We start from the raw sequence: 23,750 nt of genomic DNA, 5'->3' as shown, positions 1-23,750 counted from the left end.
GAGCTTCCTGTCAGTCATTCACGAAAACCCTACGTTCCCTATAAAGACAGAAACATGATCATCTGCTGAGGGAGAAGGTAACCATCTTAGCGGAAACCTCATTAATACATTCAAGGGATGACAACGTGTAGTCCCCGAAAGGCAGCTGGTACTAAAACACAGAAATTATCTGTACCAAAACTAAGGCAAAACTGGAAAAGGTGAATCCAGTCTCTGAAACACTTCACAAAGGAGCTTTCTACTAGAGCCTATTAATAAAGCACTTGGTCCTTTGAAGCACAAAAAATTTTTTTCAAAATTGAATTAGTAAATCTCAAAGTCTCTGAGGATCTGTGGTGGCTAACTCAGCCTAGAAGTTTGACCCAGCACCTTATCCCAGGTATGAGGATATTTCTCTTCTGCCTTCTTCTCAGGTATTTTGTTAAAACTATTTAAATTTTAAGAGACCCAATTGAGTCTAGTCAAACTTATAAAGGAATTGTTGTATAAGCTGAAGGGTTTACATTAGGAAGAGCACAAGATTTAGAGACAGAGGACTCAGTAATTGCTAACTATTACTGTAGGCAAATCACCTAACCCTGCTCAGGTCCATTTCCTCACCTGTGAATAGAAAGATCCCATAATTTCCTTGACCCTATAATGCATACCCTCACATATCAGAATTGAGGATGCATCCCATTACCAACAGGCAGATTTCTCACAGCAGTGTTCCTCCCTGCCACCATCTACACTATTTCTAAATCTGTGGTACATCTTACAATCAACAAGGCCTCTGAGCCAAGGAAATAATGCTAATACTCATTTGACATACCTGATGGTATTGCTGGATGAGTCATACGAGATTGTCTAAGTGAAGTGCAGATCAATTTTAATATAACACCATTCTGATATCTTAAAATACAGTTTGCAAAACAGTGTACAAACAACTTTTTAAAATGCTTTTAAAAAAAAAAAGGAAAGACCTATACCAAAGTCTAAGTGGTAAAAAGGTGATTTCTACTTTCTCATTTCACAATGAATATCAGGGGAGAGAGAAATCTATATATTAATAAAAGCAGAACTGTAAAGAACATTTTTAAAGTTACAGCTCTAAATCAAGGGGTGTTAAATTAAATCCTGTCAGGCAAGAGAAACATGAATAAATTAAAACATAGAAAGATACAACATAAACCTTATTTTAATGTCTAATCACAAAAATCTAGTCACATAAGTCTCTATACTTATCAAAGCACTACTCTAAGAAAGCTGATTTTGTATCTCTCTTACTTTCCATAATACATTATGTATTAAAAATTTGTAGGCACCAAAATATAAGCCATATTTAGTCCACAAACTATCGAGTTTATTTACTATGAGTATAAAAACTTCTTGTAATTTTTTAAAATGAACATTAACATCAAACCCCTAAGACTGTTAACGTGTGCCAATACCTAAATCACTGTTTCAATAATAAAAGATTAATACATTATTTTAAATTGTATAGAAATAATTTTAAATTTCTTCTAAAAATTAAATGATCTTTACTCAATATTGTGTCTCTATCTACTGTTTCTTTTATTCATTTTCATGTTTCAATAAATATCAATAAAGAAGAGAGACCACATCTACAGAGTTACGCTTTAGTACAGATAGGAATCCCAGATCAGAGGACGTGGGCAGTCAGTCACTCTTAGAAACAGCTCCCCTTGCTCCTTGATCAATGAGAAAAGGACTGGCCTTCTGGGTTGGAGCACAGCTCTTAGGTCTTCACTAGCATTTGTTTAAAGATCACCTGTACTTTTTGGTCTCAATTTCCAAGAATGTGATAAAATGCCAAGAAGTAAAACTGTCCAAGAATGGAGAAAGTGAAATATTTAAAGGCCTATACTTTTTCTGAATCTACAAATTCAATGATAGATAGCATTACAAAGTGAAGATGTAATTACCAGCATTTACTAGACAAAATGAAAGTCAAAGAATAGGGACTAGATATTTCTGTGAATAGTTAAGTGAGTAACTCTTTGCTGTTGATTATTTCTCTGTATCTTCCCCAATTTCCTTTTAAAACTCACTAAACACAGATCAAAGCAGCTATTACTGTCATCTCTAGAAGAACAAAACTTTCAAATCTGAAAAATAAAATTTTACCAGCCCATAAAAATCTCTACCAAATTACCCACACTCAAGTAGTAACTGAATTAACACGTAAAATGAGATTTTTAATCCTTACTATTTTACTGACAAAACAGCTCTGCATGGGTAAAATGCAGTCCAGCACATTTATTTCATTTTCTTATGTCATGTTGTAACTAGACTGGAGCTCCCTATCTTTAACAACAAACAGGTAATCAAGGAAGGTGCATTATGAGACCACCTGGGACTTTTGCCCCATGCCTACAGCAGTGTCCTGACTTAAAAAACTACAGAAGAAAAGTGTCTATTCTAAGAAGCCTTTCATGAGCTTTCACATCAGGCTAACCATCTTTTACTGGATATATACTACTTGTCCCACAGCTCTCACTGCTTATCACTTTCATAGTTCTTAACATATCATACTAAAAATCTTTGTTCCCATTTGTCACCCCAAATTAGACTGTAAGCTCCTACAGTTCAAGGATATTGTCAAATTGCTCATTTCTGCAATCCCAGGCCCTACCACTGTCCTTGGCTTAGAGATAACGTTAGGTGGATTATAATTCTCAATTATTCCAGGCTACCCACTCACAAGAGGTAGGAAGGAATTGCCTGAATAAAGCCAAGGCAGAGCTCGAGACTCTTGGGATCTTTTCTCATCAACAAGCAACATTTTATCATCACCCCTGAAAGGAGTGACAGGCAAGACTTTTCTTCTTGAGTACTTTCTAACAATTTTATCTCTACATTCCCAAATCTGCTTGGCTCTTACAGGAGATATATTTTTTAAAGAAAATGATTAATCTAACTGCAAAGTGTTGGATTAATTTGCCAAATGAGTGAATGTGTTTAGAAAATTTCAGGTCTACAGGACCAAGCCTGAGGTCTAGTCCCTGAAGACTCTGCCTTGCGTTTCTCTGTGTATTAACACGCAGGAAGAAATACAACAGCTCATCCTCCCTCCCAAATATAGCACAAGAGAATACGTAAGAACGTGCTAGGTCTTCTTCAAGAAAAAGAGGTATGAAAACTCAAAGGATTGTTACTATTCAACATTACTCATGAAAGCTTTTGTCCTTCTGGGCTGATTAGAAATTTGCAAATAAATTTATACATAAGAATAATTCTACAGTTTTTCAAGGTGACGCCTATAGAAGCCTCTCTTTGTAGTCGTGGTATAAACATGTTTAAAATCCAGTTCATGTGAATTTTTACTGATTTTGGGTTTAAAAAGTTATAAACTACATTCACTCTTGCCAACTTTTTAAAAGATACTGATGGGTAGGGAATGGGATATTACTAATTTACATTTAAAAACAGAGTAAAACTTTTTCTCTTCCAATTTTCTTACAGTATTCTACCAGATTACAAGCTATTTGAAGGAAAAGATTTCTCTCTGTATCTACTGCAGTGCTTAGTCAAACTTCAGTTTAACCCTCAGTAGAACAGTGTCGTAAAATGCAAAGAGGGCTGCGCTAGCATTCAAACTAAGTTTAGGGCCCACAGTTCTCTACATCTCAATAATCTCATCTGTAAAATGACCAGATTTACCTACTTCACTATGCTGGTATAAAATTAAAAATTAGGTTAACAGATATAACTTTGAAATATTAAATGAAAATGTATTCATTAGGCTATTCTACAAAATAATGAAGAAGTCAGTGATATTCTGTAAAAGTCAGGTCAAAAACAAAGATGCTGATCTCTATTTTTATTTCAGCTATACTCTAAAATAATTTACAAGAGAATTTCAAAATCTCTAAGTTTGTATAAAAATACTAACGTAAAATCCTTTACCTTTTCTAAGTCTTCAATTTCAGAGCTGAAGTTTTTACCCTCATCCATCATTTCTTCTTCTTCAAGAGTCCTTTCATCATCATAGTCATGGACCAACATCTCAGCAGTGGGGTCAAAATCATGATCCTCAGAAGACAAAGACCCAACTGGAATGAAACAAACTGAATCATTTTACATGTTGACAAGGCTATTTACAAAAGAAAACAACTTGTGTTCTACTGTCAGTTCCTTTTAATGTTTATATGTGAACTTTATTAAATGCATGTATTATATGCTTTCAAGTTATACGGTAAGACTACACAGTTCTGAAAAGATATCTAAATCAGCAAAAGAACAAGGCAGAGTAATTTAAAAACACTTTTATAAGAGGTCAAGTCCATGAGAACACGACTTAGAAGAACAGCAAGGGGTTTAAATGGAGTGGTCCTAACAAAAGGTTCTAACAGAAAAGTCAAACTTTTTCAATTTAACATATTTGTCTAAAAGCAACAGAAAAACGTCAGAAGGATTATGTCGGAATGGAAGATTGTGCAAGAATCTCTTATATACTAAGACTAAACACTTCAAGTGAAGAGAAATTTACCCAAATTCTAAACCTCAAATAGAGGTGCAAAACACAACAGAAATCTGGTTTATAAACAAATACAGATTTCTGTGAAGTAGCTACACAGCAATTCAATCTTTAAAAGCACGATATCATTGTCATGTCTGGAACAGTATTTCAAGTTCCCCAGCATTAATCAAACAGGCATTCAACCGTAGGAGCATGCTTTCCTTTGGATTACTAATAATGTTCTTAAGATTATGTGAAGGGAATATACAAAATCATATGTAAAAGTTTTGGAAGATGTATCCCATTGCAAGTTGTTCTGGTCAATTCATACTTTGTTTATAAAATCATAATACTTTTTTAAGGGCAAATATGAAACGGGATCCTTGGGAAACCAAGTGGAGAAATGAATAAAATCCATAATCCCAAGAGAATGAAACTAAATTTATGAACAATAGGATTTTCTCCATTTGTTTTACTCTAGTATCTAATTCAATTAGACCAGTGACTCTCAGAGCAGGGAAGGAAAGAAGTATCAGAACCTTGGGATGGAGGAACGAAGAAGTAGAAGGAAGCATATGCAACATAAAAAGTGTGATCTGGTTTTAGTCAAGCTATTTAACAGTTTAAAATTTCAAACATTTAAGGACGGTGTGAGAACATTACCAAAACACTGAACTAGACCAAAGATTTTCCACTACAGAGAAAAACCACAGATACATTTCAGTGCTTCTGATTCTGAGTTTGGAGAACTCTAACCCTTAGTCCTAAAAATAATACAATTTCTATGGGACTTAATTCTTTAGGAGGTCTACATTATGATATTATTTCCTTTAATGTTGAAAGATTTTATCTGCTCATTTTAAAACCTGTTGAAGTATAGGTAGTTTAACTTAATTTTAAAGAGAAAGATGAATGATTATTAAATAGCTCAAAAGCAGAACATCCACCATCACAAGTTTTCTTTTATTGAGGAATTCCTGGAAACCTCTGTGGTACGCCCAAGTGTCAGGGATGAAATAAATGGTAACTTTTCCACCTTTTTGAGGGCAGAACTCTCCCGTCTTTTGTAATCCACATATCCCTTGGCACAGCAGGCTTCCCCGTTAAAGTGGAAGGTGTTCAATAAGAGCCAGAAATGAAGGGCCCAAGGGTCTACTCTTGGCTTTGTCCCTGCCTTTCTGAGACCTGAGGCAAGTCATTTAAACTTTCTGGGCCTGGATCCAGTTTTTCATTTGTAAAATACATGGGGTTGGCTTAAATGACCTCAAGAGTCTCTTGTAGCTCTAAAATTGTCTTTAAAATTGGCTAATTGATTAAAAACAGGTTATAAGTTTGTTTAAACACCAAAACCACACTGTCCTTTTGCTTTTTATTTACATTGCAACTTCTTAAAAGCAGACAGTGATGCAAAATGGAAAAATTCCATTATCATCCAGATGTTTGGCATCAGGTACATAAATAGTCTTTTCCTGAAATAAGTTATAACAAAGAAATGTTTGTCTCAAAACAAGAGAAACTTTTTAGAACAATTTTTAAATGTAAAGACATAGACAGCTATTTTTAAAATAGCCACAAATTTCCTCTAATTGGCATTAATTATTCTATAATATCTTATAACAATAATCAAGTGAGACTTTAAAAGTCAATTAAATACACAAAGTAATATGCATGGAAATGGACTGTTCCCTCTAAGGCCACATGTTGTAAAGGAAGACTTGGGAGCTCATCCAGGCTCTGCTATTAACTGGTGACTCTCAGTCGAGTTATTTAAAAGTCTCCTCAAGAGTAAAATAAGAGAGTTGGACTAGTTCAGAAGTACTTTTCCTGGAGACTATGAGAGGGAAAAGAGGCAGCCCAGAGGAGGCTGGAAAAAGGATGAGAAACTGAAACAAAACTGTCCTTACATTTCAGCACATGAGGAAAGGTCCCTGCCAGGGATCGGCTTCGGGGGTTCTACAAACCCCAAAATGTATGCAATTATGCATATGTGCGTAGTTCTGGGGAGAGAGTCCCTCACTTTCATCAGATCCTGACAGTGGTTTCTGACCCAAAAAAGGATAAGAAATACTGTACTAGGTGATCTAAAGCTGTCTCACCTTAAAGATTCTTTATTACCACTCTTCTGTGCCAAACTTGGAAATTCTGTGTGTCTTTTAAGGCAGCTTTACCTCTCAATTTTCAATTTTAATACAATCTATAGACATTTCCCAATTATAAAAATTTTTAAGACAAAATAAGAGAAGATGCGGAGTCATGGTTAATAATTGATATAAGCAACCCCAAAGTTCTGACCAAGTAAAGAGTCGATTTCTCGGAGAAACCAAAATTAAAATCTAAAGTTAGTGTAAAGTTGATTTGGGATTAACTATTTCAGGCTTGGAGAAAAAACAAGATAGATGAGAATCAAAGATATATTACTTAAAAAGAACACGTCTCTTGGCAGCTTTGCAACAAGGTAGTTTTTTAACATGCAAAAAAAAAGAGACAGGCCAGTATAACTGTTCCTTCCTCGAACAATTTAATTACCAAAATGTACACTAAAACTCTTGAAAACAAATGATGAGAAAGTAGCAGGACAAATTTTTGTGGGAAAACTTTTAGCAACAGATTTTTGAACCCCCATTACCCTTTGGGACCCACTGAAGAGGTAAGAAAACAAGACAAACCTGGGCTCGAACTTCCAAAAGAAGCCTAGGAGAGAGAAGAAAATGTGCGGTTAGATCGCGCAGCCGGGGAAAGAGACAGCGCCGGCAACAGGGCGCAGAGGAGGCGGAGCCCAGCGATCCTCCGCAGCTGCCAAAAGTGCAAGACGTAGCTTCGCTCCAATCGCTCCCGGCCCCTTTCGGGCCCCTCTTGGCTGCCTCGCCTTCCTCCTCGAGTCCCCAGTGTACAAACTCGCAGACCCGGGACGAAGCCCGGAGTCTAAAAGGCAACTCCAAGCCGCCCCTTGGAGCTTAGCAAGTTACAAAGCAGAAGAGCAAAACCCAGAGCAGTCGGCTCGCAGCATCAGTCCCCCACCCTCGGCATCTCGGGAGTCCCCCAAATCCCACCCGGCTCTCCACCGCCCCAAACAACACTTCGCAACGCAACAACCTTTCCTGGAAGGGACTCGCCCTCCGAGCACCTGGTCCACCTCCTGGGGTCCGGGAGCCCCAACTCTTGGGCTGTCCCCTGCTCCCGAACGTAGGTCGGTTCGCAACAGGGCATTTGCCCCCAAACCAAAGCTCAAGCCCCCCATCCTCTCTCCCGAGTTCAGAGACGCGGGCCCCGCGTCCCAGAGATGCTGGTTCCTTCCAGGGCGTTCAGCCCCTTCTCGGGCCCGCCAGCGAGACCCTCGCCTCAGCGGGCTCCTGCAGAGGGGCTCCTGCTGCGCCACCCCCTCCCCCCAGCTCACTAGTCCCGGGGGACACGGCCAGGGCGGCTCCGCTCGCCCTGCCTCCCGCCTCCAGCCCAGAGAAAAGTGGGGCCCCCGAGGGTCCCTGGAAGGAGCGTCGAGGGTCTTGGTCGGCTCCCCTGACCCCCAGGGGCTCCGGCACCTCCCGGGCTGAGGGCGGGGAGTCCCGCTCGCCTCCCGCGAAGCCCGGCGGCCGCGCATCCCGCTCGCCTCCGCGCCCGGAGCAAAGTGGAGCGGGAGGCTGCTCCCCGCCGCAGCCCGGGCCCGCGGGGCCGGGGGCACAGAGCACTCCTCCCGCAGGGCAGTGGCGCAGCCCGCTCCCCGCTTTGCAATCCGGCCGCGGAGGGGGGGCTCGGCCGGTTTCCACCCACCCCGACCCCGGGAGGCTCCGGCGGCCCGCGTCAGCGGCCCGGGGACACGGCACGGCGCCGTCCCCCGACCGGGGCTCGCTGCTGCCGGCCGCCGCCTCCCGTCCCGCCCCGTCGCCGGGCCGGGTCGGGGCCGGAGCCGCCGCGGCCTAGTCCCGGAGGGAGACCGCTCCCGCGCCCGCTCCCGCCCCCCGGCCGGCCCCGCCGCGGCCCGTCGCCGCCCCGCGGCCCCCGCGCCGCCGCGCCGCCCCCCGTGGGGCCGCGGGAAGGGCCCCGGGTCCCCCAAGCCGGGCCGGGGACGGAGGGGGCCGCGGGACGCCCGCCCCAGCCTGGCCGCTCCTGCCCGGTTTCCCTGCTCACCTCCGCCATATTGGTACCTTTAGGGCGAACGAGCAGCGCCGAGCCCAGTCCCCGGATGGGGCGCCTGAGCCAATCGCAGCCGCCGCCGCCGCCGCGGTCCGCCCGGCACCCGCCCGGCGGCGGCGGCGGCTCGGCCCCTTATAGGGCAGGGCGGCCCGCGACGCCCCCGGACCGCGCACGCCCACCCCGCCCGCAACCCGCGCCCGGTGCCCGAGGCCGGCCGCCCAGCCCGCACCCGCGCTCGGCGCCTGTCCGCTCTCGGCTGGAGTAAAGTTCCTGCCGGAGTGGAGGCGAGCAGGGGATGGATGGAATCACGGGCGCGGGACAGACCCCCGGCCAGCCAGCCGAGGCCCAAGAATCGGCCGGGGCGGCTGAGGACCGACCGACAGACACTCGGGTCCGGTAGGGCGTGGGGGAAGCGGGCAGGAGACCTGGTGGGACAACTCGACTGACCTCCCTGAGAGGGAAGAGAGGAGGAGATGATCGATGGAGGAGACTGATGGACGAGAGGAAGCCCCGGGAAATGGTCGAAGTGGCTAATGGACGGCAGCGTCAGTCCAGATGAAAGGACAGCGACCGGGCACTTTGCGGTTTCCCGGAGGAGACTTGCAGGAATGGGGGATGCAGACCACCGTCCACTGGCTCACGGACGGAGGCAGTGGTCATTTGCCAGACAGGCTGTGGAAGACAGTGACAGTACAGAAGAAAAGACAGAAGATCAACAGGGCGAAGAATTGATGATGAATAGACTTGCACTATTCAAAGAAGACGCTCGTAAAATATAAACTGTGCACGAACGAAAAAAATTAGAACAGTCCTAAGGGTCATTAATCACCAAATAGTCCAGGGTATGACCCAGAGGTACACGCTTGGTAGACCTGTGGAAGGATAGGAATAGTATTCAAAGACCCTGAACTGAGTCTCAAAAACTCTACCTCCAAAAAGTCCAAAATTTGCTTAGGGTCAGAAAAGAAACTAGTTCTGTGGGCAAGTGGTTGAGTGGAGAAGAGAGAGCAAGGTTTAACAGGTATACCTGCCCCTACACATGCCTTATAACGCTTTACTATTCACTGGGAGAGGTAAGTCTCACTTCCAGCAGGTCCATATCCACACTGAACGACTTTGAGCAAAGTACCCAAAAATATTCACTAACGACTCCTTGGTAGCCCAAAAGTAAATCCTGCAAGAAGTTCTGTACACTTGAAACTCATGCAATATTGTATGTCAACTATACTTCTATTAAAAAAGAAAATTGTGCAAGAAGTTCAAGTCAGCATGCCGAGTTGTCTTGGCACATGATTGTCTTGAGGCAGGAGGCCAGAAATAACAATATGTATGGAAAGGAAAGTCAAAAATGTGGAAAAGAAAAGTCTGCTGTGAGGTCCACAGATAAGTGAGGTGCAAACAATCAGAAAAGTCTGGCAGGACCCCACAGAGACTTGGAGAGGAAAGTGATCTTGGGCGCCTGAGCTCTTCTCCCAACTTGCAGAAACACGTAGTATTAAATGATGGAGTTGAGGTTTTTGCTGTGATCTCAGAAGTTGAGGCACTTTTTAGAAGTTGAAACTTTCCATACTCTTAGACCAGCAGTGAAAATTCTGAATTTTAACCTGGGGTTGCCTTCGATTCTCCCCCCGAAGTGTGCATACCAAGGAGGCTGGAGACTGGATTATGGATAGCAGGGCAGGAGGTTACTTTCAACTTGCTTTTAACAAGGCATCTCGAAATTACAGTTGCTGGAAAAATTTATTTATGGAAATTTTAGAGGGAAAATCACTTCAACCATTTCAAAACATCATAAGGACATGGAAAGTTACACTTTCCCTGCTGAGAAAGATATCTTTCGACCTTTTGTCCAGTGAAATAACTAAAAAACAGCTGAACTTTGAAACCAGTGGCTTGGCACACACTGTATGTACTGTCCTCAATGAGGCATTTAGAGTTTTCAAAGTAAAAAATGGCTTGAACTTCAGTGCAGGTGATTAACTTTAGAAGTGTGGCGTGAGCACGCCCTGTGGACAGAGCCATTAAACAGCGTATCAAGCTGGAACACAGTCTGAACCCCCACAGACTAGCCCTGAAAAAAGTGTCTCCAACAGCCTGCCTCAAACTTAACACCAAGGAAAAACGTCTCCTTCATAGCAAAACGTGGCTAATCCAAACTGTAAATGTAGCCTGAGGTTCCATTTTCCCATATCTGAGAGATATACAGACTCACGCACTTGCGTAAACTTATTAGAGTTTCTGCAGATTCTCTTTTTATTGAACTGTAATGATTTTGTATAGGCATTTTGTAATTTTGACTGCTTATATTCTCTCCATCATAGTACACGGTTTATGCACTCTGTGTCCAGGGTATTAAATAAGGATTCATAGAGAGATAGTGAAGCTAAATTAATTCACAGTTCAAAGTAGCTGAGCTACTGTCCTGCCTCCTAATCACTAGAGAAAAAGTTTACTACCCAGTCTTACATAACACATTCCTTTTAAGGTAAAGTGTGTAAAGTCTACTGTATGTACATGGATCTTTCATTCTTTTTGATGACAAGGCTTCCAGGAGTTGGTACAGATAAAAAGTCCCCTTGTTCCAAGGAGTTGAAAAAAAATTACTTTTTACTATTGTTATTATCCTGTCACTACACAACAGGTGGCATTATATAGGAAGTAAGTCCAATGCTGGATACTGGGCTCTATGGGATCACCAGAAAAGTCCTTGTCCCTCAAAAGCTGACCATAGAACTGAGTAATTCTTGTCTGTGGTCAATGGGAACGGGAGCAAGGAAAACTCAAGACTGAAAGAAACCACCGCAACCTCCTATGGAGAACCAAAATGTTACAGATCCTCCAGCCATCTTTAGAAATGAAATAAATCAAGAAAAGATTATAAATGTGTGATTTGAGATGGCTTACAATAAATGGATACAATAAAATAAAATGTAAATATAAAAAATTTAATTATAAAAAAATGAGTGAAACTAATTAGACTAGGAGGTTAACACCAGAGAAGTTGGAACAAGAACATGCAAGTGATGAGGTGTAACACACAATATGAGAGAGAAACCATAAATTTACCTTAGAGCTTTCTGGACCCAAAGCAAAAAAAAAAAGAAAGAAAGAAAAAAAAGAAAGTAAATACAATCAGTTGATTGATGCTCATTATTTTTGAGGAGAAATATACAAGTTCTTCAATGGAGACAAAGCTTTTCAGGATACTTTAAAAGAAATGTCTTGCCTGAGCTACATTGTAGAAAAATAGATGTGTAGAGGGAAAATCCCCTATCAGATCCTCAAACACACTAGCAGGTTTTACAACACTGTTTCTTTCAGTGACCATTCGTGAAAGTTGAGGGCACCATATGAATATATGACCTACTGAAAGCAGTTTTAATGGGGCCATGGTAATGCAATACAAATATTTAGCTTTCTACAGATTCATCTAACCCAAGGGAAAATAATAGACTATCCAAAGTTAATGTCTCAATCTCAAGTGCCTATGGCAGTCAGGCAAGCACAATATATGAGGGAAGCAAGCCAATGTAAAGACAAGCGAGGGCAATAGCAAAGCAGTAGATGGTAATCCTTCCTCAATGGGGCATCCATTAGCTTAGTCTCAGCAGACTGACTCCTGCCTTGTGAGATTGTGGGCCCTGTGCTTCCAGACCTTCTGATCTTCCAAGAACAACTGGAAAGCTGGAAATCTCCTGGTTTTTAAAACTTTTCAATTAATTAAGAATTTTTTAAACACAGGGTAGGCCAAATAAATCATGTGAAGTAAATTAGCCATGAGCTTCCAGTTTGCAGACTCTAACCTAGAATGTCCTCTTAATATTACCTCTCAACATGGCTTTGGATAAGACTGTAATGCCAACAATTCAGCTCTCCAGCAGAACAAACTACTTGCATTTTTCTAAATGTATCCACTTCTCCTGTGTGATACTCAATTATTTTTTGTTGAAACGATGATTATTCTCCCAGAAAGCTAATTCATTGGAGTAAGCTTTGCCTAAACAAAGATTAACAGAAGGGAGATGGTCTTTATGGTAACTTAAAAGAGAGAGAGAGAGCATCACAGAGATAAAAAGAGAGAGTGAACACTCAGTTCATTACGAAGGAGAAGGGAACCTGGTCCATAGAAATGAGGGTCTATCTGACCCGCGAGTCAAGGCCATCATTATAAGACGGATACATCAGTCTGACATACCTTTGTAAGGTGACCCAACTTTGTAAGGTGACTTCCAACTCAGTGGTTTTAAATTTAAGGGATATACTCAGAAGAATTTTGAATAACTGTACCCCTTTCCACATATTCAAGTTGACATCTAATTTTTTCATTATATGTTTAAATAGTTGCACAAGATATACTTTCCAACATATTGTAATGGTAGTCATTTAAAAATAAAGCCTTTATATAACACTTTAAAATGTATGCAACGGAACCTAAATACGATAGCAATTTGATATGTCCATCATTCTTAAAAAAAGGGGGAGCAGCCCAGTAGCATAGTGATTAAGTGCATGTGCTCCACTTCAGCCTTGGGTTCAGGGGTTCAGATCCTGGAAATAGACTTACACGGCACTCATCAAGTCATGCTGTGGTGGTGTCTCACACACAAAATGGAGGAAGATTGGCACAGATGATAGCTCAGCAATAATCCTCCCCAAGCAAAAAGAGGAGGATTGGGAACAGATGTTAGCTCAGGGCCAAACTTCCTCACCAAAAAAAAAAACAAACCATGAACATGTTTCTTATTTAACAGTAGGAAATTTTACATGATTTCTTTTTCTTCTTGAACTTGTATTCCCATTTTATTTCCTCCAAAATATTTTATCCTAGTGCAATATGCTTTATGCCTAGAAGTCTTTTCCTTCTCTTCAAAAGAAAATCTCTATAAATTGACACTGAAAATTAATAATTTTCCTTTAGATTAGGTTATCGCTACAATTATTATTAATTCACAATTGATCAAAACAATATACACGTATTACAAATTTCGGTTAAAGCTTATTGAACAAAAATCAAAATTGCATTAGAGATCAGTCTCTTAATAAGATGGATGGGACCTTAAAAAACTGATACATGTCCCAGTGGATGAATATTACTTAACGCTAGAATGAGAATGTTTAATATCAATTCTATTCTTATTCTTTATTTGTATAGAAGTAAGCCCTGAGAAACCATATTCATACAATAAGTAGATGGGAATGGAAGGGTTTTGCTGTTAAATCATCACTCAATTCTTTGAAGTCCTTAGTAATATATCATGTTGTGATCTTCTATCAAACAGTATTTTTAATGATCATACACTGATATTTTGGTTGTGTTCAATTTTGTGAAAGCAGAGAATTGAAAGCTACCTGACTTGCAAAAGGATTTGTTACCCAGCCCTTATATTCCTTCACTATAATGCACTTCAGTTTTGATGAAGAATACAAAAAAAAAAACTTTGCCGAGACTTATCAAATGACTATTAATTATAGTAGGTATTTTTCTTTTTTTACTTAGAAGCACCTGTTTAATCCAACACACTCAGAAAAGGGAGGGAAAATGGGAATATTCTTAATTTCAATACTTTCTTGCCGACACAGTGTTTTTAAATAAAATGCTTTTGTCTTGTCACACATTTTAAATACATTTTTGTCAAAATCTTAAAGCTGCGGATTTAGCCCTTTCAGTTTGTGGAAAATGTCTGCCATATAACCCAGCTAGCAAAGACTGTTCTCTTTGTCAAATCAAACTTTCAGGTCAAACTTGCTTTCTTTCAGAAAAAGCCTGACTTCATTTTTCACTTCTAATGAGTATGTTAAATCTTATTTTGAAGCATATTAAAAACCATTGAGAAATAAATTATAAACCATTTGCTATAAGACAGATGACTAAAAGTAGACAATTCAAGATTAAAATGATGTAAGATCTAATAAAATTAATTCATTCATTTTATAATAGGTTATAAAAACAAGAGAAATCAATATGCAATTCCTCATTATTTAGTTTATCATTCTATGTAATGTGTAGCTAAAATTGATGTTATTTATATTGCAAGGAATATGATAAAATGCTCAGCATTCTTTTGGTAAACATGAGTACGTGACGTACTGAACTTTGGTTTTTGCTTTGGGAATAAAAAAGAATTATGAGTGAAAAATCAGAAATACTCCATTAACTTTATTTGTATTCAAATTTTTCTTATATATTTGATGACAGAGAAAAGAATATGCTGCTAAAAACAATCAGTCCAGGAGTTAGTCTCTCATTTTATTTTTAATAGGAAGTGGGAAAATATTATAAGATGAAATCATATAAGGATTTTTATTTGTGGCTTTTATCTACTGTTCATAGAAATGTAGAAGTCTCTGAAAATATTTCAGTTTCCTCTCAAAGACATGGCTTACAGATAAGTATTAGGACTAGTTGAAAATATTTACTTAAAATTTAAATAATGTTTAGTATTTCCTACCAACGCTGGCTTCTTTGCTCTTTCAAGAACAGTCCTTCAAGAGCAATGCATTCGTTGACAATGGTCAAGAGAGAAGGAAGAAAGTCTTAAATGAAAATTGCTCTCCTTCTCAGTACCTACACTCCACAATGTTCTGTCTCTGATATCAGAAAAATCCCAGGAAAGGCCAAAATACTCCATTCCACACACTGTGCTTAACCTTTAACTAATATATATATGAAACAGGAAGTTTAACATTTATTAAACATAGCCTAAAACCTTACTATATTTCCTTTACTTCAATGTGTATTTCTAAAAATGTACTGTGAAGATTTCTTCTTGTACCTCATTAACCCTAATTATTAAAAAAAAATTCAATTCTCTAAGACTCACCAAAACAGGTTGAACAAAAAAAAATGTAAGTAGTGACAATTGCTTTGTAGTTCTGTGTTGTACTGTGTTAGAATGGGAGCTAGAGAGAATTTTGAAAAAGCTTAACTTGACACTTTCAGAATTTTAGCACAAAGTGACTGGGCCACCAGCTTGGAGAACTGGGTTTGAGATGAAATGCGTAGGGCAAGGATCAACAGGGACATCTCTTGAAGCAAGATTGTTAGCACCTCCCAAGGGAAGTATTAGCAGAACTAGACTTATAAATTATGTTGGAGAAAGAATGTACAACTCAAGGAATGCTAGTAACTTAGCTTTCTGTTCCACTCAATGAATACACTCTGGGTTTGGCTTGAGCTGGGAGACTTAAATTTTCTGTGCTCTTTGTTGGCTTCTCACAGTCTGAGCATGTTGCTGCACTGACTGTAATTCTGATGTTTATAGACACACTTTTTTTTTTGGGTACAGCATGGCCTGTAAACACAAGCCAACTCCTTCATCTGCTGTTCAACAAAGGAAACACCCAATGCAGCAGGAAAATGGCACCACTGGGCTTTTTGAGAGGCTATATGTCCACCTTCAATGTGGCACTTTCCTAGCCTTTTTTTCTCAGTTGAATTTCTTTTTAAACTATTATTATGAAATGTTTCAGAAATACCAAAAAGTATCCCATTTAAATAGTTTACGTCTTCCTTTTTCTTCATTTAATTTGCACAAACTAAATGTAAATGAAACGTTGACTCACATTATAAGCATTTATTGAGTACCTATTAAGCACATTGTGATCCTCTCAGCCACCTTGGAGATGAGTGTTGTCTCCATTTTATAGATAAGGAAACTAACACTCAGAGAAATTAAAACTTACCCAGGGGCCGGCCTGGTGGCATCATGGTTAAGTTTGTGAACTCTGCTTCGGTGGCCCAGGGTTCACTGGTTCGGATCCTGGGTGTGGACCCACACACCACTCATCAAGCCATGCTGTGGCGGCGTCCCACATAGAAGAACTAGAAGGACTTACAACTAGGATGTACAACTATGTACTGGGGCTTTGGGGAGAAAAAGGAAAAAAAAAAGAAGAAAGAGGAAGATTGGCAACAGATGTTAGCTCAGAGCCAATCTTTCTCACAAAAAAAATCACACACAAAGAAACTTACCCAGCTTGTAAATGACAGAGCTGAATTTGGGCCCAAGTCTGCTTGAATTAAAAGCCTGAGCTCTTTTCTGTATATCAAGATGTTAATGAGTAAACCAAGAACCATCAAAAAACAAAAAGGTAACATTTAGGAGAAATATTGATAATTACGAATGAGACTAAGCAATCTCTTTTGGAGGGAAAAAAGTGCTAACCTAAGGGAGCAACTTTTGGAAGAACCCACGAAACTGGATAAAAGAAAAAAATGTATATCAGATCTACTTATTGCAACAATAATAGATTTAGGGAAAATAATCTGAGTTATACAGTACTTAAAAAATGGTAGCCTAAGAGAGCACAGACTATGTCCATGTCAGTCCCTCTTTGCATACACTTGGCCTAGCACACAGCTTGGCACATGGTGCATGCACACTCAGTAAGTATTTGTTGAATGAATGAATCAAGATCTAGTCCAACGGTAGCCACTTCCTTGGAGAGAAATGACCCAAGGTATACAATAATGATGATAATAGGCGACGCTTCCTAAAACATCCTTAGGAAGGGGATTATAGAGGCAACAATCATTTATTAATTATTAATCCATTTACAAATTATTTTCATCCCTGGCCTTTGGCTGGATTGGCCTTGCCCATGCTGTGCTGGTACCAAGACACCCCACCACAGACACGAGCCCTCTGACTTCATTGTGCAGACAGGTAGCCCTCCTGCTTACCTGTTGTAACCTGTTGTAGTCTCTTCTCCCTCCTCTGCCTCAGACACCTAACTCCCCTTGATGTCACACCACAGAGTAATGTCCCTTGGGGCCCCCTTACTTGTGTGACTCACTGGAACATACTTCTTTGGCTTTCACCCTCAGCATTCCCTCTGGGACCTCCAGTCACACATAGCTGCAAGTTTCTCCTGGTCCACACAAGCCCCATACTGGCCACATCAGCTCTGCCTGGCCTTCCATCCGGGAGAGGAAGGAATATATGAGCTCACTGAGCTGGGATCTGTCAGGAGATTCATTATAAATCTACATTGCAAAACAGCCCTCCTCTCTCACCAACTTGTATTTCAACTTTCGAAATGCTTATGCTCCCAACATTTATATTTACACACGAATGAATCCGCCCCACCACTGAGTGGATTTCTCTCCAAAATTATCACGTCAAAGTTGTACAAGAACAAGCCTATCCTTTGGGAGAACTTCTCCACGTAGAAAGAAGGCATTTTAGGAACTGGTTGTGTCAGAAACGTCTTATGTGCTATGTTTGTCTGCTGCTGCCATCACAAAGTACCACAGATTCGGTTGCTTAAACAACAGAAATTTATACTCTCACAGTTCTGGAGGCTGGAAGTCCAAGATGAAGGTGTCGGCAGATTTGTTTTTTCCTGAGGCCTCTCTCCTTAATTTGCAGATGGCCGCCTTCGTGCTGAATACTCACATGGCCTTTCCTCTATGCCACTAGTGTCTCTTAGTGTGTCCAAGTTCCCTCTTATTATAAGGGCATCAGTCACATTGGATTAGGGCCCTCCCTAATAGCCTCATTTTAACTTCACCACATCTTTAAAGGCCCTATCTCCAAATACAGTCACATCCTGAGGTACTGGGGAATTAGGACTTCAACATATGAATTTGGCAGGCACATGATTCAATTCACAACATGTACCCCCTCAGGTTCTTTCTACCCAATCTACCTTTCAGACTTGCAGCCTCCACCACGGATGACCAACTCCATGCAGGCAGCTGTGTGCTGGTGTCTGGCTTCTTCTGCCACATCTGCCCTCAGATGACACACCAGCTGCAGAGCACAGAATCTGGCTTCCTGAGTGACTGTTGGAGGGGTTGGATGGTGTAAGCCAGAAACACGGAGGTTTATTGCAATTTGAGGCATACTTCAATGATTGCGGAAATTGGGAGACCAAAGGGTGCCAGGCAGTTAAATTCCCTCTCCTCTCTCACTTGCCTGGATGACTCTGGGGCACTGTTTCTCCCACACAGCCTGTCCTAAGATGTCCAGCGTGGTGGAGCAGCTGTACCAGCTGAGCGACCTGCTGGGTCTCCTGCGGCTTTGTCGTGAAGCAATGACCAGCACGGTTGTGCATCACCTCACATTGCTTCCCACCCTTTCCAGCTTAACTTCCTTTTTTCCTCACTGTTGCTGCCATGGCTTTGCACCTTCCAAATGCATCATCACTTAATTGTTGCCTCAGGCTCTGTTTTCTAGGGAATCCAGGCTAGAACACTGCCATACTTGCCAAATGGAAAATGAGACTGGAAAATAAAAAAAAAGAACCTGTCAATTGGACACATTGACGAGGAATCTCGGGACTGATTCTGAGCTGAATATCATTTAATCAATAACATGCTCCTGCATTATATATGTGGACTTCAGAGGACTCATCATTACTCTTTACGAAATATAACATTAGAAAGTGTATCAGTCGGTTCCAAATGGAAAAACGGAAACCATTCTAAGATTTAAAACAAAGGAAATTAATTCATGAATTGATTACACAGCTCATGAAAGAGCTGAGATGCCAAACAGAGGACTGTGAAGCAATTCAGAGATTTGCAAAAGCAGAAAGTGCCACCACTCCTAAGCTGGAGAGACAAAAGGAAGAATCAGTGTTACCACAGCCAGATGCCCGTCACTGGGGGAAGTTGGAACTATGACGTGCTTGACGAGCTAGAGCTGATACGCTGGAGATGAAGCCAGAGACACACAGAGAGGGACAAGCAGCCTGGCTTTTCTCTTCTTCCAATTTCCTGCCAATGCCACTCATTACCCGAACCCAGGAAGAAGCCAGCTGACCCGGGAGCCTGGGAAGTGCAGCTTGCAGGATTTGGAGCCGCTGTCGGAGAGAACCATTCAAGCAAAGGATGTAGAGTGGAATTAACGGCACAGCCTAAATACTGGCCCAGAAAACAAGATAGGTTAACTTGGAGAAATTGTTAAAAAGTCAGTAACCTTATGGGCCAAGCAAGTGTACTGTGGGAGAAAAAATATAAGACAGTTATAGTATAGTGGACATTGGAATTCAAGCGTTACTAGCATGTGAACTTATATAAGTCATTTAATTTATCTGAACCTCACTTTCCTTTTTTCAGTGTGTTGTAACCCTCTTAAAAACACTATGTGATTCTTCAGAATTGTCCCACTGAGATGTGAAGAAGCTAGAACTTTCTCCACCAATTCCCAATCCCATTGAAGGTCACTCCTGGAATTGACTCCCAGGAACTTTTGGGCTGCCTTTCAGGAGGGCCAAGCCCCTTGTCTCAGCCAGAGAACACTCTTAGGCAGAGAGATGCAGGGACCAGGTGGGTACAAGCGACCCCAGGGTAGACTGAGGAACGTGGATCAAGCATGGGCAGGATGTGCTGCTGATGTATAGCTGAAAAAGATCTGGGAATCATAATGAGCCACAGTCTGGCCCTAAATCAGCACAGCTGTGCTTTCCCGTTTCCCTAGACCAGTGCTTTTCCACTTTCCTGACCAACATTCACAGTTAGAAATCTGTTTTTACATTGTGATCCTGTACACGTGTGTGTATGTTTGTATACATACACATATATAACTGAAACAAAAGTTTAACAAGATAATACTTATTCCTTCTAACTAGCATGTACTCTGATATTTTATTTCATTAGATCTTTTTAAACAAAGGTTGCAAGTCCCCAAATTGATTTTATGACCCTCTAAAGACCCTTAGTTCATTATTGTAGCTACTCAAAGTGTGAACTGCTGCTGTGACAAGTCAGGGAACTGGAGCCAGAATGTAAATAAACTCTGTCACTATGCGCCAGAATCATTAAGCACTAAATTCAGCTGACATTTTTTTTTTTTTGCAAGATATTCTCAGTGAAGGAAGTGGTGTGTTGGTTGATATTTTGGCACAAGCTCCTTCTCTAGTCAGAGACTAGTAACGAACAGTTCATGGATCCACACTTTGACTAAGCACTACAGTAGACCACACTTGAATAGAGGTTAAAAAATGGCTTATTTTAAGAGTCAAAAAGAGTTTTTCTAACACTTGCCCTTCTCTGTTGTTAAAAGATCTCTAACCCTCCAAAGTCCTGTTCAGCTATTTCTTGGGATCTCTAAGGGACATCTCTGATGATGACATCAAACTACATTCACGGAAGGTCCCCACTCTTTTCTTGGTGCTGAAGGCTAGACGCAAGGATGAAGACCACTGCTCACCCCCTCTGCTTACCCCTGCAAGAAGGACCACTTGGCTCATACTCCCAGACTCCCTGCTCTTGCTGCCACCCAGCCCTTGGGGAAATGAGATTCAAGTTGCACTTCTGTGGACTAAGAAGAGAAGGAAAACTGGGTTCCACACTGCAACCGTGGGCCCTTTCCAGCTTGCATATGAGTTCTGTGAAGCTACAATCTTCCAGGACAGCAGTCCTCAAACTGGACTACCCTAGCAGTGGCACTCAACCAGGGGCCATTTGGCAATGCCTGGAGACATTTTTGGTTGTCACCACTGGGGTAAGGGAGTTGCTACTGGCACTTACTAAGTAGAGGCCAAGGATTTTGCTAAAGAGTGCACAGGACAGCCCCCACAACAAAGAATTAAATGACCCAAAATGTCCATAGTGCCGAGAGTGAGAAATCCTGCCCTAGGGGTAGACATAGGCTTCTTGCGGGGAGCAGGCACAGATTGTTTTAAGCTGATTGTTCCTTATCTTCAATTTCCATTTGTACTCTTTCCTGAATTTGGTCTGCCACAGTCTGCCAGTTCCCTTTTCCCACATCCTTTCCACGATGACCCTTCTCCCAAATCCCAAATATACATTCCTGGGTATAAACACTTCCAAGGCACCCAATTAGGGACCATCTGAGAATGTGTGGCTCTCTCCTGTGAGGAGGAACTGTGAGGCAGTTCCCTGAGTGCCATGCGAAGGAGCTTCATAAAAATATGAACACAGCAGTGCCTTGTTTCATGCAGGTGACAAAGTGCTGGCAAGTCTCTGAACCTTATGAACCTATCTATATGTCTTAGAATTAGAATCCCAAAGTAAGATAAATGATCACAGGGAGACATGTGAACACATTTATATGAATTGATAAATGAAGTCAGATTTTTTTCTGACTGAAAATTCAATCTAGCTAATTGGTTTGACAATGAGGACTGACTTTGCCATTTAGATTATATAGCAGACATTTCCATGAATTAAATTGGCTAAATCTGCAGAACAAGGTACAATATATAATATGCCAGAAATGACATCCTTTGCAATTATTTAGATTTATAATGGAAAAATCTACACGTTAACTTAATATGAGAAGATGATGATATAAGTCAGAATAGTGGCTATGTATGGGTAGGAGAGGGCAGTTATCAAGAAGAGAGCATGAGGGAACCTGCTAAGGTGCTGGAAATGTTCTCCATCTTGATCTTGGTGGCATGACATGAGTGTATGAATGTGGAAAAGTTCACTGAGCCACGTAGTTAAGATGTGTGTACCTTATAAAAATTGTATTTTAATAAAAGCACAAAAAAAAGTAAAGGGGTTTTTCAAAATTCTTTTGTGAGAGCATTAAAGCAAAAATGTTTAAAGACCACTGCTTTAGGAAACAGAGAGGACTAAGTCTTGCTGGCTTTATGTCCTTGTTTTTCCATAATCATGGTCCAAAATGTGTCTCTCGTCCCCTATCCTCAGTACTCTTCTTCCTAACATGTCTCACTTTCCTCCCACACCCTTCCGCCAATTCCCTGGGAGTCAGAGTCTGTGATCAACACACCCCTTACACCCTGACCCACTTCCCCAGGCATTTCCCTCACAACCTGCCTTAAATGAAATCTGCCTCCTGTCCTTGCTCCCTGCAGGACGCCATCTTTCAGACTGCACAAATCTCAGGATCAGGAGTTGAGGTCCATGTTCTTGATCTTCTGATAGGAAGCCAAGATGCCCCTCCTTCTGAGAATTCTGGCAGTCACTCATATTGCCTTCACTCTGGTCACTGTCATTTACTGACTGCCTGGCCACTGCCCTTCACCCACTGAGGATCTGGTGCACACATGGCCTTTTCCACCCCAATCCCCGCCGTTCTCTTGGTTACATTTACACTTCAGGAAAAGATGATTTTAATTTCGAAAAAGTCCAATGTATAATTTTTTTGTCTTTTATGGTGGGTGCTTTTTGTAGCCGATATAATTTTTGCCTACTCCAAGTTTTCAAAGATTTTCTCTATCTTTTTTTTTTCCAAAATATGTTGCAGTTTTAACTTTCACATTTAGGTCTATACCCTATTTTTAGTTTGTTTTTATGTATGGTGTGAGTTAAGGGTCAAGATTCATTTTTTTCCATATAGATATACAGTTGTCCCAGGATGTGTGGGTGTGTGTGTGTGTATATATATATATATATATATAGCCTATTTCAGGGCTTCATATTTGTTTCATTGTTCTATCTGTCTATTCTTAAGACAATTCCACACTGTCTTGATGACTTATAGTAATAAGATTTATAATAAATCTTGAAATCAGGTAGTGTGACCCTTCAACTTTGTTCTTTTTCAAAATTATTTTGGCTAGTCAACATCCTTTGTTATTTCCATAGGATTTTTAGAATCAGTTTGTCAACTTCTACAAAATGCCTGCCAGTGTTTTGATTGAGATTGTGTTGAATCTATAGATCAATTTGGAGAGAACTGACATCTGAACAACAGTGAGTCTTCCAATCCATGAACATGACATTTCTCCTCATTTATTTAGGTCTTATTTATTTTCTCTTAACAAACTTTTATAGTTTTCAGTATACAGGTCTTGCACATCTTTTGTTAAACTTATCCATAAGTATTTTATGTATTTGGATAGTATTTTAAATGGTACTTAAAAAAATTTCATTTTACCATTGATTATTTCTAGTATATAGAAATAAAATTAAATTTTGTATATCGACCTTGCATTCTACAACTTTGCTAAATTTATTTATTATTTTTTGTAGAATCCTTAGGATTTTCTATGTTCACAAACATATCATCTGCAAATAAAGACAGTTTTACTTCTGCCTTTCTGATCCATATACCTTTTTCTTTTTCTTGCTGTATTGAAATGGCTAGGACCTCAAGGACAATGTTGAATAAAAGCATTGAGAGTACTTATCCTTCCTTGTTCCTCTTATTCCTGAGGGAAAAGCATCTCATCTTTTACCATTGTAGTGGTTTTGAAAGACATTCACAATTTCTCTGGT

At 40.7% G+C, this 23,750-nt stretch overlaps 1 protein-coding gene across 1 annotated transcript in view; it reads right to left on the bottom strand.

Moving 5' to 3' along the window:
• Positions 1-8,707, bottom strand: part of MIER3 (MIER family member 3) — a 30,670-nt gene extending 21,963 nt beyond the window's left edge. Inside the window, exons 1-3 of the mRNA XM_070586879.1 lie at positions 8,585-8,707; positions 7,129-7,153; positions 3,910-4,055 (exon numbers count right to left, since the gene is read on the bottom strand). Coding sequence (XP_070442980.1) covers positions 3,910-4,055; positions 7,129-7,153; positions 8,585-8,593 — 180 coding nt within the window. The 5' untranslated portion in view covers positions 8,594-8,707. The remainder of the gene's footprint in view (positions 1-3,909; positions 4,056-7,128; positions 7,154-8,584) is intronic.
• Between the last annotated feature and the right edge of the window lie 15,043 nt (positions 8,708-23,750).

This window comes from Equus przewalskii, chromosome 20, assembly GCF_037783145.1.
Source record: "Equus przewalskii isolate Varuska chromosome 20, EquPr2, whole genome shotgun sequence".
In the NCBI taxonomy this organism is placed as follows: Eukaryota; Metazoa; Chordata; class Mammalia; order Perissodactyla; family Equidae; genus Equus; species Equus przewalskii.
Note: the sequence above shows the minus strand (reverse complement) of the source record. Positions and strands in the feature narration are given on the sequence as shown.